The following is a 16,614-nucleotide window of genomic DNA, read 5'->3' as shown; positions in this document are numbered from 1 at the left end:
AGTGTAATCCAAACACCCTCACAGGCACCGATCAATCCTCCCCCTTCTTGTTTACTCATGACTCTGTATTTACGCACCGTAGCTGTAGCTCTAAATACAATGACTTCCTGTGTGCGGCCTTGTTGCGATCTAAAATCGTCCGATGTACACAGTGACAGCTGCATTCTTAGAGTAAGTAAGTCAAAACATTAAGGGACATTATCAGACCTGCAAAATTTAGAAATATGAAATAGAAAAAATATTTATGACATTTATTGTAGCCGAAGAAATGTTTAGCAAATTGATAATTACCATATTCCATTCTACATTCTCCTATCTATTTAGTTCAGTTACATCACACAGTGGAGCTGGACATTATTGCAGTTGCTTTGTTTAAGCTGCTTTCTTTCCTGATCACATGATGGATCTTCATAGGAGCTGCCAGACTGGATTCTTGTCAGATATCATTTCAGCTCCAGTCGAGGCTTATCCATTCCCTTAAAAGACAGAGTTATAAGCTTCAACAGACCACCAAAGAAATGGAGCTCAGACTTAAAAGCTCAAACTTTTTGCCCTCATAGTGATGAATCAAACCGCAAGTTGCATAACTTGTGCAGAGCTAAGCTGTTTAGGGCAGAAGATGATCAGGAAGTGACAGCAGTAACTGATGATCATAGGGAACAACAGCAGATGGCAAAAATGTCACAGACAACATCATGTCCAAACAAATGTCCATCATGGGTGGCACCTAAACAAAATGCCATATAAAGTCCTTCTAATGGGTTAGACCTCCTACAGAGAACATGATGCATAAATCAAAGGAAAATAAACTAGGATGAAAGTGAGGTGAGGTGTGCATGTTTTCTCTCATTTGTAATTTACATCTATACAACTGTGTCCAGTGCTAGTGGGCACAGAGTTAGCCTGCATCATAGGGCAACTTGAGAAAAAGAGTGAGGTAATCGTTTTCTTTGCTTGGCAAATGCACAGAGCTTAAATCATCATTCTCACATCATCGCACAGCACTTTGAAGCACACAGAGGAGTGAGCGGTTACGTCAGCTCCAATGCACATGCAAGGTCATGTTTTTGATGGGACCAACTGACCTGAAAGACAAAGGTTACACTCGCAGTAGGGCCAAGTGAAAATATGAGGATACTTTTTCAACACAAGTAATCACACATGGTTTTAATGGTGTCATTCGCACAATGATATTCACATGACATGTCAGCGCAGAGTGTCAGCAAAATGACAACAGCAAACTTCTGCTTGTGTGGTTAATGGTTTGCTGGGCAGTGTCAGATCTGTTGATACAGCCTGACATGAAATCAAATTGGACACAGAGATAAGCGACTGACAACTGTGAGAAAACCTAAACGTCATGCTAGTGCTGGATAATTAAGAGTTTGTAAGAGGTTTTTGCTCTCTATACTGTATATCTATAATTGTTGGACTGGGTCTATTTACAAATTAAACTATCGTCTTCTAAACCACTGAATCGCTTGCTCTAAAGAATAATGTATGAAGCAAGGATATCCACCTGCAAATATACAACATCTAGAACATCTAGCAAACACTCTGACCAAAAGAGAGAAAAAACTCAATTGGGGGGGGGGGGGATGAAACAGGAAATGTCTTACTGTCCTCCACCCATCTCTCAATCCAGATGTCAACCCCTCTGAGAGAATACCCAGAAACCCTCAGGTCAACATGAAATCAAGTGGGCATGACCCCTGGAACCACAAGAAACAGATTCTATGGGAATCAGCCACTCTGAACTCTGAGCGCTGCAGGGTTTAGCCAAGAGCCATTTACTGTAAGCATGGCTTTGCCAAGGCCACTATCGTCACCTCTACGACACACTGGCTCTTCAATAGCCCATAAAATACAACTAGAAGCATCTGTGACTGGTTATATTCGGCACATTAATATTTGTGATCTGTTTTCACATTGCTCTACACCACATAGTTTGAAATAAGAGCAAATCATCAGGCAGACAGAAAGCACTGAGTTCTGCATTTGCACAAGCACCCAGCCTAATTGACAGCGTTGCCCATTTTGTGGTGCTTATCACCCACTTTGTGAACACAGGCAACGTGACAGAGCTGCAGGCCAGCCAGCTGTCATCCTGTATCTTCACACAAGACAAAAATGAGGCATTTGACAGCTGATGCCACAGTTCACCCACGGCAAGCTCTTAAAGCTGTCGGCGAACTCTTCAACACGACACAAATTACTTGGAAAAAGTCTCAGGCCAGCTGCTTGTAGGAGCGCAGGCTAACAGCTAGCTTAGCTCTCAAAGATATCGGCTAGTAGCCTCCCTTAAAAATGTATAAGAAGACAGTATTCCAGCTCTTTTGTTGATTCATCATGTCTGTTGCCTCAATTTGATAGCATTCTTTAATTTTCTCTACCCAGAGTCATGGGGGCTGGAGCCTATCCCATAATGCATTGGGTGGAAGGCAGAGAGACACCCTAGAAAAGGTCACCAGTCCCTCACAGCGCTAACACAGACGGAAACACACAATCACATTCATACCTATGGGCAATTTAGAGTCTCCAGTCCACCTGACTTGCATGCTTTTGGAGTATAGGGGGTAAACACACAAATCGTACCTTGCATCATGTTTCTGTAGGCGTTGTCAGTGATGGAGTAGATGTGAGGAGGGACTTCGTGCCGTTTCTTCCCTTTGTACATGTCAATGATCTTCTCTGAGTAGATGGGCAGCATTTTATATGGGTTCACCACCACGCAGAACAGGCCGGAGTATGTCTGAGAGCAGAGGAGGACGAGTGTGTGAGAGCTGAGGTCAGGTTCAAACATAACGTGAAATTACAATTGCTAATGTCAACAGTATTGACTTAAATCTTGCCTCAGGTTGTGAAATCAATGTATGTCTACCCCAGTTTGTGTCTATATGTTTGGTTATGTTTGTGATTTTGTATTTCTATACTTGTGAGGACCAAATGTCAAGGGTAGAAAGGAATGAAAAGGATAGAAAGACTACAAAAATCCTGCAAAGTGAGGATATTTTGCTGAACCTTACTTTCTCAAGGGGCTAATTTATGGTTAGGGCTTGGGTTTAGGGTTAATGTTAGAATTAGGATTAGGTTTAGGTTAAGGTAAGGGTTAAAGTTAGGTTTTTGGGTTACAATGACTCCCAATGCACGTCCGCCAATCATGCAGTTGAATGGAAAGTCAATGGAGAGCCCTCACAAGTGTAGTAATACAAACCTGTGTGTGTACCTGTGAGTTTGAGATTGAGTGTGTGTTCGTATACTTGTGCTGTATACTTACATAGATGAGCCCAGAGAAGTACCTCTCACGGAGATTGTGCAGCACGGAGGCCTCGTTCAGGCAGGTGAGCTCAGCCATGTCTTCCACCTTGCTGAACTTGGGCGGGTTCATCTTCTGGATGTCGTCCTTGTTGACTGTCGCCTTCTTGCCATTGTCAGCCAGCTCCACCAGCACCTCCTCGCCGTGCTCCTCCTTGATGCTGGCCGCCTCGAAGCCATGCCTCTCCGAGGGGATCCACACCAGCTTCTTGGCCGACCAGTCGGCCTGCGCCACGGGGCTGTTGATGAAGTCTTTGTCGACGTAGAGGAACTTCTCGTCCTCGGTTGGGGCCTTCTTGGACATCTTTGGTTAGGGCGGTGGGCCGACTGTTGGAAGGAACACATGAATGGGAGGTCAGGAAAGAGTGAATGAATTAGATGTTTAGATGATTTGTTGAGGGGTAAACAAAGGAAGGAAGCAGGGGAGGAAGGGTTAGGAAAGGCTACTAAGATTCTTTTGAAAGACTTCTGAAATCCTTTTTGGGCAGAAAGATGACAGTTTGAGCTCAGCAATTAAAATGTGCACACATGGTTAACCAAACACAGGAGGAAGCACACTTGTAAAGTTGTTTCCTGCCTGTGGATGGTAGCTGAAAGAGTTAATATTTTTCATCCATCGGGGACTTCCAGAGCCCAGTCATTCTCACAGACCCCCCCCCACCCCCCCTCTCTCGACCCTACACTTTCACACACGCCACAAGGGAGACACACAAACGATTTCAGTCCCTAATTTAGATAGAAAAGATTGAGGCTGGGAAATGGCTTTTAATTAGCTCAATAACAAAGACGGGTCCACTGGTCAACAACTTCATCTGAAATATCCCTAAACAATCAATGCTCATGAGAGTTTACTCGTACTCAATCGAGAAGTCATTGCTCAATTAACAACATCCATTTTTTCCATCTCTTTCTCCCCTCATCTCCCTCTCTCTCTCTCTCCCTCTCCGCTACGAGGCTTCAGTCCCGTGCTGCGATGACCATATATGGGCCCCTTCTCTGGAGCAGGACTCTTTTCTGCGGACCTAAACAGCAAGGCAAGTGAACTCCCAAACAAAGCCCATATAGGGAATAGTATGTCTCCAGCCGGCCTCGTCGTTTACTCCAAAATGATAACAGGGAGGCAGGGAGCCTGAGGGGGGCCTGGGGCTTTAACACTCATGCTTCATATGGGCCCCTAGCGGCCTTCATCTTTAAATGCCACAGCCACTGACGACATTATGGACTACTACCTGGGACACCCTAGCATTGGGAGAGGTACCTGCAGTGGGAGGTACTGTGAAGCCTAAACAGGAAGAGGTGCAGCCATTCTGTGGATCACTGACAGCCATTCTTTATTTTTTTGATAGCACAATAGCACTTGGAAATATTGCACAAACTGCAGAGCTAGGTAGCAAATACTGCAAATATATCACCATGCACTAATATGACTGACTCCAACGCCACCAAACACGGCTAAAATACTGCTAAAAAGATGCTGCTAAATGATCCACCGAGATGAGTCCAATTCTATACCTGAACCATGTACCAAGACAAACCGGCAGTTCTTGGATTACAGACAATGATTCACTCCAGTCCACAGACTCTAGACTCAGAGCCATTACTTCATCCTCTTCCATCTTCCCGTACAGCGAAACTGGCACACAATTTCAGTGAGTGGGAACTATGCGAAAAAGCCACTGTGCCTCCTGGGAAAGACTGTAAATGTACCCCAGGGGACCAGCCAAGCCAAACCACCCAGAAACTACTGAAAGATTGCATAAATTAACTTGAGTCAGACAGAGACACCTATTTATGAAACACTGCGAAGCACAGCCAATGGACAAAGCCAGAAAGCCAAGAAATACTTCTGAAGAACTGAACTGAAGAAGTGAGGGACCAGCTGATGCTTTGATGATCAACTGTTTCTGAGGAAAGAGTAATTGGACTTTTCCTGACACTGCCCCGTGCTGCAGCAAGTGCAGCCAATCAGGGTCCATCTCCTCACTCCCTTTAACTTTCCTCACCACCAACCCCTCACAGTCTGCTCACACACACTTGCACTCTTTGCTCAATACCTTCGTAACCCCCCCAACCCCCCTTTTCTGTTGCGTCAACACAGCTTTGTTCTCAGCTAGTGTACGCTGTGGACAGCTGTCTGAGGGGGGGCTGACAGGGCCGCAGTTTGATACAGTCTGACTGGATGACGAGGGGCGGAGGGGCCTCGCAAGGCTCTGTTTGTCAACACATGCATAGGAGATGGGGAGGAGGGGATGAGGAAGAGGGTAGATGGGGGTAAAGTACAGTACTGCCGCCCTTTTCAGTTTTGTCTCACCAATAAAAAAGGCTAGAAGATAAGAAACCATGTCTCCATTTGCCATGAGAGGAAACTACTCTTATTCCATTATTCAACACCTGTCGAATGCAGAGGATGATCAGCAACAAAATATAGATATAAATGTGGAATTCCTTACTCTAATATTGACTTTTTGTAAAGGGCATTAAGCAGCCAGACTTATCTCAGCACATACAGTGTGCATACTGTAGAGTCATTTTAATTTTAGCTCAAAATAAGAGGCGAATATCCTGTGGCCTAGCACACATGCTCACTGACCTGCTGAGCTCAATCAAGACAAAACAGTATCACATTTCTGTTTACTTAATAAATCCTTCATTACCATGAAATAATCCTCCACACTTCCCAAACACATCATACCAAGGCTGAGAATAAAAGATGAATACAAGCCTATGATGGTTCCAATACAAGGGACTATTATTTTAGAGTCTGTATCGAAAAAAAATAATAAACTAAGGGTGCAGAATGAGTGGAAATCTGACCCAGGAGACTAACTGACCTTTCTATTTGTAGGAGATGGGGGGTGAGGTTTGGGCCTGTGAACTATTCCCTTCCTTCCCCTTCTTGGCTGCATCACAAACGTATTTCCTATTGGCATCTAGCTAATGAACCCTGAAACTTTAGGATTTGCATGCCTATGCGCAAAGCGGTTAAGAATTACACCATGAAAATAATGAAATTATGAAGATGAAAACAACACCTCACTCATCCCCCTGTAGGGGAAAAGCCTTGCTTGGGCTTAGACTGCAGAATTTTGTTAGTCCATTTAAATACAATTAAGGCACCTGGAGGAACTCTCTGTCTAAAGATAGCGACAGACAACACAAAACTTCAATCCATTTCAGACTCCCACAAATGCCTCGATAATAAAAGAGATAAGTTACATGGCATTCAGCTACAGTATAAACCTTCTGGGAAACTTGAGTCTCAATTTCTCATGTTCTGTTGAGTAATCCTATGAGTCAGAGTGCTTTCTTTCTGTGAAGGAACAGTCCTGGTCAAGATATGAAAGGTGGATGAGAGTAATGCTACTGTTGCTTCAGGCTCCTGAGAGATGTAATGGTGAACTATTCTCTCACAGATCCCTGCATGGACTGACAAAATGAATAATAAATCTGAAGAGTGATGAGGTACAGAAACCACATATTTATACCACAAGCTTTAATGACACTCTCTTTCAGTATCAGGTGGCATCAGTGCCAACATGTCACCATCACTGATAGTCATCATTGCTTTGGTGTGAATGCAAACTACAACAGGATTCAGTTCTCGCTTGTGTCTGCATCTTCAGCCCACAATGCTCAGCAACGAGACAGACAGACAGCTTTATACAACCATATTTGGAGAACAGGAAACTCCATGGTTAGTGTGGAGCCGTTTCTTTACTGAGATACTGAGAGCAAACTTCCCCTTACTTCCTATAGGCTATGGCATGGCAGAGAAAACAACTGAGTAAGAGCTTCTAATGGAGCAAAAAGATATGAAAAGAAATGGAGGGAACTCAGGGGTTTAGTGAAATCTAACATATTATTTTTTACAGTGGTGTGGCAACATTAGAAGCTCTGCACGCCTCCAATACACACTAAACAGTGCACAGTGTACATTTGTTGCAAACACAAATGTATAGTTGATAGTAGGAATACTTTGACAACTTTCCCTACACTCAATACACAATCTAGCCGAAATCCAGTCAGTCCTGTACTGTAAAAATGTAGCCGTTTGATAACTTGTTTACAGTCTTACAAACTGTTTATAGACATTGACAGTGAGGGAGGGAAGAAGCGCTGCTTGTCCGATATGAACAGACAGGTGCTCAGGTAGATTCAGACTGATAGGCTACAAGAAAACTTTGGATCCTTCACTTCTAGAAAGCAGCGATCCAAAAACAAAACCAAGCCACTCTGTCTCAAATAGAAAAAAAATGACTTTATTAAAAAGGCTGCGAGACAATTAAACATGACCAACGTGTCATCTGTCTTAATGTAATATGTCTTAATCGTCTTCGTCATACGCATATACTGCTTTTTAGAAGTTTTTACCAGCAAGTGACGGATCCAAAGTGTTTTAGTGTCATGTTTCTAAACATTTCTAATTCATCAACTCCATACATTTATTGTAAGACATGACACATTAGCGCCTCTCCCTCGTTACAGTTAACAGTTTGCAAAGTCAGAGAGGGATGCGCACCGACAAGTGCACCTCAACATCAGCACGTGTGATAATAAACTGACTTATCATAAAGGGCGAATACTTACATAATATGAAGAAATTTCTGGTCAGGGGGTTTTGGATTTGGAAAGTTAGGGTTTGGAGCGTCCGGCGTTGACGAGGTACTCCAAAAACGAACAGTCCAAATTGCCCCGGTAAAATACTGAGCCTTACCATTTAAACTGCGCCTTCTTGCGCGAGGGTGGAGCCGCACGAGCGGACCCTCCTCTTCCATCTCTGTCCATCAGCAGCATCCATTAGTGTGCAGGAGGCAGGCGACATGCGCACTGCAGACAGCAGCAGCAGGCTTCAAGAGTCTGAACAAAACATGATATGAATGTAGAGTCTGTTGAATGAAGACGTGTTTTCCTGATAATGTGACAGAGACTTAAATATTTGGTCAGCCCTATTAGGACAAATCTTCAGACTACAGACTGTCTCACCTGGGCGATCTGCATGGACCTACAATAACATGGAAAAGGGCCACTTCTCTGTGTTTCTCTCCACTTTTCTGCTCACTGCTCCTAATGGTAAATGCATTGGGGCTGTTGGCACCTGGACTATGATATGGTGTGTGTATGTGTGTGTGTGTGTGTGTGTGTGTAATGGGGGTGTCAAATGAGATTTGTGTCATTACGTTTTAACAAATTAGTTGACTTCAAAAACAATAGTGAATCTGAGAAATATGATGGCAAAAAATAGCACAAAATATTAAATTCAACACAATTCAATCCTGGGGTGCAGAGATTGTGTTACATTTCCACTGCTCTTGTGATTCAGTCCTTCATCTAAAAAAAAAAAAAAAAAAAAATAGTGAGAGGTTGTGTTGTTCAAGTCCCAGTTCCTCATAAATTTGAGAGGTTATATGTTTTTTTTCAACTGGTTCCCAACCAATTTCTGTTGACTTCATTAAAACCTGTGTGAATTAATCATTTATTCCTTCACTGCATATCTTGAAATTTTATCTATGCTGCAACATACGGTCTAAGGGTCATATCCAGGATTATAACATATTCCATTTCCCATGGTTTAACTCACACTGTGGGGCAAAATAATCAAAAGTCCCCTGAAATGATGTGACAGATTCAAACCCTGTGGTTACACAATCAAATCCCACATCCTGCAGGGTTTACCCACTCCTCATAAGGAAAATCAGCTGTCCCCAGCACAGGAATCCCCCTTATTGTAGCTGCTCCAGAGAGATTCCCCTGATACACATAGCTGGATGAGTGTGAGCATCCAAGTGTGTGTGTGTGTGTGTGTATGTGTGTGTACATCCCACACGTGTCCTCTATCGTTACGCACATCGCATCCCCCCCCCGCATCCCTCCTGCTTCCAGCTTCTTTCCAATGGAGCTTCCTATATAAGGACAGTGTTCTATTTGGTCCAATAAATCACGCTGCTGGTTGCCGGTGCCAGAAAGGCACAGCGCTGCACCGGTATGTGTGTGAAACCCGATGACAGACCCAAGACCAACATGGAGGACCTCTGGGCTCCCTCTGGTCAACATCAAGGAGGCACGTAGACGGTGGGACGGCGTAACGTGGAGGAAGCAAGGGGGGGGAAAGTCGGGAGGCTGTGGAAGTGGAAGGGGGGGGTGATAGAGAAAGAACGAGGGAGAGGGAGGGAGGGAGGGAGGGAGAACGAGAGAGGGAGACAGACGGAGGAGGAGGGAAAGAAAGAGGGAGATACACTGAACAGAGAGGTTGCAGTGTGTGCCATATAAGGACAGTGGGGTCTGTATGGAATCTCGGCAGCTTTCTGTGTTACTTTGAAAGTCTAGCACAGGCAAGCACCCCGAGCCCCAGTGACTAAATATGGTCCAGCAGCAATAGCATTGTTCAAACAAACAATGTTGCTTCTATGGGGATAACTCTATTATTTACCTGTATTCAACTGTCAGAGACAATGGGGTTATAGCTTATCAATATACAGTAGAGCAAGGCAAGGAGGGAATGGTGGTTGTCAGTTCTATAAGAATATATTTCTGTTTTTTACGTTTGTCGGCAAAGTACGGAAGATAAAAGCTGAAGTTTGAGTTTTATGCTACTCTTGTTCTGATTCGATATGAATAAACTGTCCGATTTAAGATTCACAACGCATATTAATCTGCTAAACTTTCTTTGTCTCCCTCATTTGCTCTATATGCTGGTTCACAGGTCTATTACAAGATAATAATTCACTAACTTCTGCCAGGGAAAAGGTCATTTGTGAAACTCTTTATCCTGATGTATGGTGATCCATGCAAAGAGGAAGGAGGGAGGACAGAAACCTGAAAACCTGCAGTGTTTCAGTGGAAGTACGGGGGCTCGGTGTGCTGACACAAAGAGTTTGTCCGAAGGTTTGGCCAAAACTTACTCCCTCCCCTGCTTCTCTGAGATGGAGTATATTCATCTCTGGCCGATTCCACAGAGCAATGAATAAACCTATGAAAAGTACACTGTGACATGGAGGAGGAGAGGCGGCGGGAGTTAACATGAAAAAAAAAAACTCTGACTGAAGGATGGTTACATTTACAGTAGTCAGTGCATGCCATTTCAGAACTTTGGGTGTGTTGAAAATGGATTACGGCTGCACACAACGCATGAAGCTGTGGGTTTTATGCATGAAAGGATATGGTTCTCACATTTTGACACCTGTTCTGCTTTCAAAAGTATGCAGCAAATTATAGGAGTTCCAGGATTACTATTAATGATACTACACCTGTCACTCACAAGTATAGAAGCCGCATTGACTAAAATGATTTACAGCATATGTGGACTCTCCTTCAATATAATCTATGCTGAAAATAACATGTATTGTGATGCAGCAATCATTTACATATGATTAATGTTATTCCTCCCCATCATGGCCATAGAAGGCCAACTATTAGAGAGAAAATATGTTTATGGATATGTTTGACGCCCATGGAATGCAATTGCCTTCTGATTTGAGTCCAGGGGAAACATCAGTTCACTCTGGTGCGGTCAAAGATCACTGCATTCGATTCTATTTATACAGCTGTCGCCTTCGCACACAACAAAATTACACAGTGGAGAAATGCTACCTACTTTAGGGCAAGCTGCCAACTGAACAATCACAAGTCATTGTTCAACTTCCTTCGCTTATATAGCCATTTTGAAGGGAACATTTATATCTGGTGCCAATAAACTGGGTGCCTAAGGGCCAGAGCCATTACTCTGTAAGGGCAAATCAGGTTCGGTCCAAAGTAGAGATGTAAATTCAGACTCCGAGGTGTCCCAGATGAGGCTCGCTTGTGACTCTATTTTCAGCATGCACACATTATTATTATTTCTATTAGGGACTGAGAAGCAATGCATTAACATACTGTATGAACACAAGTGGAGATTAACAGTTGCTTTTCCTGCAGACTAGGTTGGTGGTTAGTGCTTACATATTATCTTCACAGCTACTTTCCCTGTCAGAAGCCAGTGGAAACTCAGCAACATTCACAGAGCGTGCAAAACATTGCGACTTCTTGCTCTTTCCATGAACCCAGTTGAGAATTATGCTTTTTTGTTATTGATTTTCACCAATTAAATCAATCAAAAGGGGGAGATGCAGATGAAGGAGAGGAGAGAGAGAGGGTAAAGAAGTATTTTTAAACCTTGAGATAATTTAGGTGTGGATTGTGCTAGAGGGGGTGCAACTTAATATTAAGTGCACTCAGCATCTGTTATCAGAAATAAATTCCCTCCCCGATTAAAGATAATCGGCTTCAGTGCGTGCTTTAAGTCATGTCACTCTCAGAGTGAGATAAGAATGTCAAGTTCCCTTTTATGGTGAGAGAGGAAGTGAGATGCAGAAAGTCTGGGTTGGCCACAGTAGATGTTTGTGTGACCTGTGCTGGGTCTGGGCCACAAAGGGACGTCATTAGGACTCTGCAGCCACTGTTCCTCAGCTGCTTCACACAACATGAGAGGAAAGGAGGAGGAGAACAAGCGGGAGAGTAGAGAGAGAGAGAACCTAGAGGACTTCCCCACTTTACAATTCAGTCTAAACATCTGGATTAGCTGGTATCTGAGATGAAGAGAAAATGTCTCACAGCTACTTGACAGCTGTTCCATCATGTAGTATCCATTAGAGACAAACCTGGGTCAAATAGTATTGTAAATACTTTTTATGGCTTGTTTTGGCCTGCTTAGGGGCCACATGGGTGGGGTTTTGCAGCATAGGAGAACACAATGAGTACCAGAAGGTTAAGACAATCACAGGAAAGCAATTGAATGTCAATATAGTATACTTTCCTGTGACTGACAAGGTACCCAGCAGTGTCTGAACTGTACTGACATGGTAAACTCCACCTCTCTGGCACTGTAGGTAGCTCAAAACAAATGCTCGGAATTATTTGCAACTACACTTCTGATTACAAGCAATAGACTTCACATAGGGAGACATTGTTGTGGGACGTTTATGAAACTTCAAAGTCAATTCTATATCTTCCTATAACCGAAAATGGTGTGTGTTAACCAGCCAGTTACAATGTTGACTCTTAGTGGCAAAAATGAAGTATCATATCATATTTGTAAGATAATCTGATCCACAGTATCATTGCACCTAGCTGAATCCCAGAGTGCCAGTTGTGGTCTGAGTCGTATTTATCGAACTGTAAAAATCATCATCTAAACATCATTTTGAGTTACTTGCTGCAGGTCTATCAACACTCCTACTGTTACAACCTTTAATATTTTCTTTATGCAGCAACAGCACTGCAGTCTAATGTCATCTGCCTCAGCAGTGAGATTATCAGTGAGGCTCTCAAAGATGATCTTAGGCTCACACTGATCAAGTGTCTCACAGTAAGAGTGCTTATTGTCTAGAAACATTCTGCATTGTAATAACTTACCCTGAATGGACACTGGAGGGCATGAAAATAAAGGCTGTATTTTCATGCACTATACCATAAGTTATGGATGAACTGATACTGATACTGGTATTGGACAACAGGCTACAACAGGTTAAAACAAATAATCACTATCAGAGAATTCAATAACAAGGGTGGAGAAAAATGGAGAAAAATAGATTAGATCTAAATCAGCCCTACTCTGCATTGGCCAATACTAAATGTTAGCACTCTTCAGCCTTCTCCTTGGTGAGGCTGCCACCATGTGGCACCAAATAAAACAGCAGTTTCACATTCATAAAATCATTCCGATCCAGAGTATAAATATATAAAAATATTTATTAAAAAAAAAATAAAAGACAATATAAAATATCAGAGGCAAATGTTTGTAAATGAAACTAGAGAAGGCCTCAAAAGGAATGTGAGCAACATTTTTTGCCTCGGTTATAGAGAGTAATGAGCAAGTGCTGCTAAGCAGGTGAAATCTATGCAACATGTCATTGAACAACAAAACAATTCACCTAAGATTACTGCACACAGTATCACTATGTGACTGAATTAAATATTAAACGTACTGTTTAAGCCACACATTAAAATCAGAATATAACAAGATAATTTGGCAACATTTAAAACAGTAAAATGTTTTTCTACATTCATATTCAGCTTAGCAGAATTCAAACTCCATGTTATAAAGCCTGAAAATTACACTTGATGATACAATGGGCAAACAGGACAACATGCGACGGGGCGAGCCCCCGCTTATTTCAACAAACTTCTATGGGCAACAAGATTCTGATAATCCAGAATGGTGTTGAAGCAGCTTTTTGGACCATGCTGTACAAAACGTACCCAGTGCATCATCGTCTTTTAGGCTTCAGGTCCAGGCAGTGTGCTGCTGGCAGTGGTGCCTGCTGGAAGAGAGGCGCCCCGCAGAAACACCTTCCCTCCATTATCACCACCGCTGCTCAGGAAATGGGACACCAAGCCATAAAGAAGGGGCCTGCAAGGGCAAAGCACAGAACTTGTAATTATTATTTGACATTTTCTGACATCTTATAGATCACAGTGGAGACAGACAGGACAGACTGGTAGAAAGGGAGGGAGACTGACATGTGACAAAGTTCCTGAGTCCTTTTCGAACCCAGGACATTGCATTTACATGGTACGCGCCTTAGCCAACTGAATCACCAATTTCCAATTTCTCGCTTTCTCTGATGGTACACAGAGAAAGTGATTGGTAAAGAGAAATGGGGGTGGGGGGTGGTGGGGGGGTGGTGAGGGGTGACACGTGACAAAGATCATGACCTGATATAACAAGTATGTGGTATGCACATTAGCCTGCTGAGCCATCATGACTCCCCAGACTGTAGACGTTTGTTTGGAAGTCACAACACAAACTAATATTAATATTTTAATATTGTTTGGGGACTGATAACCTCTAGAGCCACTGTAGGTATTCCAATGGCCTGGGATGAAATTTCGACAATTTAGATGATTTGTAGACCCTACCTATGAAAGTACATCGTATAATTGATCATTCCCTCAGAGTGTACAGTAAATCCTGGACCACTGTGTTGGAAAGATGAACTTACACAGATTTGGAACCTGCATCCTCTGCTACTTTCAGCTCATTTGCCAGGAACTGTCTGTCCAGGGGAACTTCAGGTTGGCCTGATTCTGTAAAAACAAACAGTTTTGAAGTTAGCAAATCAGCCTGAACCAGCTCTGCATGGTACAGACTCTACTGTGGTGCGCTTGCTTCAGTCAAGTCAAATTTATTTATATAGCACAATTCGCACACAAGGCAACTCAAAGTGTGTTACATGATTAAAAGAGAAAAATAAAGATTAAAACAGAGATGAATAAAAGAAAAAAAAAATAAAAGTAAGAAAATTAAAAGTAAGAAAACAGTTTATGAACACTGAAAGTTAAAACCTGCACACACATATTTACACATATTAGGAGTTAAAGTGCTACGAGTTTAATTATAGGCAATAGAAAACAAACGTTTTAAGCCTCGTTTTAAAAGGTAACAGTAACAAAGGTAACAGTTGGAGCATGTCTAAGATCATTTGGAAGTCTGTTCCAGTTGTATGTGGCATAAGTGAATGCTGCCTCACCATGTTTTGTTCTAACTCTTGGATGGTTAATAGTTCAGACCCAGCTGACCTAAGTATTCTGGAGGGCTCATGGGGTATAAGCAGGTCGGAAATATATTTTGGTCCTAGGCCATTGAGTGATTTGTAGACACGCAGTAATATTTTAAAGTAAATTCTTTGCTCAACTGGGAGCCAGTGCAGGGACCTGAGAATTGGGGCTTAGTGAGTGGGTAAAACAGCTGTGGGAATTTACAATCTACTTAATAGACCATGCAATGGTTCCCATGCCTTTACATGCCAGAGACCATTAAGTTGAGACACTTTCAGACCCCGTCTGATAAAGGTTTTGGCCCATGACTCCCATTTAAGAAGATTTATATTCTCTGGCAGTGCTGTAGGCTGGAGATAACAGTGAGGGGTGTGAAACCTATCAGAGAAACCATTTTATACAATATCTACTTGTGAAACCCTCATTTTACCTGGAGACCCCTGTAACCTCACACCACAGCTGGACCTCCAGTTTGGGAACCACTGCCTTAGCCTTTATTGGACACAACATGCACATTACTTTGTTAGTAAATCTAGTGTGACTTGGTGATGATATCTTAAATAGATTCACCCAGTGGTTCGCAGTTTGTGAAAACACAGGTCACGCTGGGACGATTTTTCACCCACCTGCTGTCAGCACCGAGGCTGTGTATCTGTACTTGTTGAATTCAAGGTACTCCCGGATGAGCTCGTTGATGAGCAGGTTTTCATGGGACAGCGGCGGCCGGGGTTCAGTCTGGTCGTCCAGGGCGCTGAACACCTCCGCCCTGATACGAGCCTTCAGCTGGCTCAGGACGCCACGGGACTCCAGCGTTTCTCTCACAGCTAAAATATTCAGGTTTTTACCGGGTCAGCATGAGGTCATTCAGGTAGGTTAACTGCCCCCGATCATAATGAATGGAAGTAGGCTTTGGTTAATCTTAGGTTAGTAGCCTCAGTTAACTTTCCCCCTATTCATCCTGTTCTCTAGGTCTCACCAAACTCCATTCAAGAATCTAGCAATTTAACGTGGCCTTGCTTATCTTGCTTCTACATAGCTTTACCTCATAAAAATATAATTCAAGATTTTCCCTCCATCATTAGGTACCACTCTTCATTTCGGCATACACATGATCCACCAAGCTGCCTTATTTCAATAAAATGTCGCCGTTTAGAATTTGTTAGCCTGTGATTTCCACAATCGTCCTCCACCAAAAGTAGCTAACTTTACGTAACGTTACATTGTGGAGGGCGGTAGCGAGCAGTGTGAACATACACTAAAACCTGGAATTTAAATATCCGAAATAAATATAAAATAGAGCTGCTTGGTGGATCATATTTATGCCGAATAGAAGACTAGCTTCTAAGCAATACAGAGGAGGTCTTAAGTCATATTTTAAGGGGTATAACGTTATACCACTGCCGATAAGCAAGTTCACTTTAAATTGTCAGATGTTTGAATGGAGGCTATGCATCATGTTTTGGAGCAAAGCTAACGTTAGCTAAACAGTGTTAGCAGACTAACTTGTGCAGTGCAAGTGTTAGTCTTTCCTTAATCCCAATACATTTTTGGAGTGTACTAGTAGTTAACAGCAATAAAATGACGAATAATCACAAATAACACTTACCGCATTTCAGTTCAGTGATGGTCGCCATTGCAACAAGTGTAAACAAACGCCAGTGTGCACAACCAAGGCAACTAGCTAAACGTCTTCTGCCATCTAGTGATTGGGTTTAGCTACTACAACTAACTGGTTCATGCAGACCCCAACATTCAAAATGTGTTTTA

The 16,614-nt window shown here is 42.7% G+C and overlaps 2 protein-coding genes across 4 annotated transcripts in view; both read right to left on the bottom strand.

Moving 5' to 3' along the window:
• Nucleotides 1–8,025, bottom strand: part of myh11a (myosin, heavy chain 11a, smooth muscle) — a 35,722-nt gene extending 27,697 nt beyond the window's left edge. For 2 of the 3 annotated variants that reach the window (XM_071913927.2, XM_078282570.1), the window contains exons 1-3: nt 7,903–8,025; nt 3,278–3,642; nt 2,596–2,752 (exon numbers count right to left, since the gene is read on the bottom strand). In XM_071913927.2, coding sequence (XP_071770028.1) covers nt 2,596–2,752; nt 3,278–3,619 — 499 coding nt within the window. In that variant the 5' untranslated portion in view covers nt 3,620–3,642; nt 7,903–8,025. Of the gene's footprint in view, nt 1–2,595; nt 2,753–3,277; nt 3,643–6,146; nt 6,255–7,902 lie in introns of those variants that run through there. The other variant, XM_078282569.1, reaches the window with a different exon arrangement.
• Nucleotides 8,026–13,087: 5,062 nt separating this feature from the next.
• Nucleotides 13,088–16,532, bottom strand: cep20 (centrosomal protein 20). The gene is made up of 4 exons (XM_071913939.2): nt 16,454–16,532; nt 15,474–15,671; nt 14,292–14,376; nt 13,088–13,699 (listed from the first exon to the last, which is right to left on the bottom strand). The coding sequence occupies exons 1-4, from the start codon at nt 16,479–16,481 to the stop codon at nt 13,567–13,569; spliced, it is 444 nt and encodes a 147-aa protein (XP_071770040.1). The 5' UTR covers nt 16,482–16,532; the 3' UTR covers nt 13,088–13,566.
• Between the last annotated feature and the right edge of the window lie 82 nt (nt 16,533–16,614).

This window comes from Centroberyx gerrardi, chromosome 3, assembly GCF_048128805.1.
Source record: "Centroberyx gerrardi isolate f3 chromosome 3, fCenGer3.hap1.cur.20231027, whole genome shotgun sequence".
Classification (NCBI taxonomy): domain Eukaryota; kingdom Metazoa; phylum Chordata; class Actinopteri; order Beryciformes; family Berycidae; genus Centroberyx; species Centroberyx gerrardi.
Note: the sequence above shows the minus strand (reverse complement) of the source record. Positions and strands in the feature narration are given on the sequence as shown.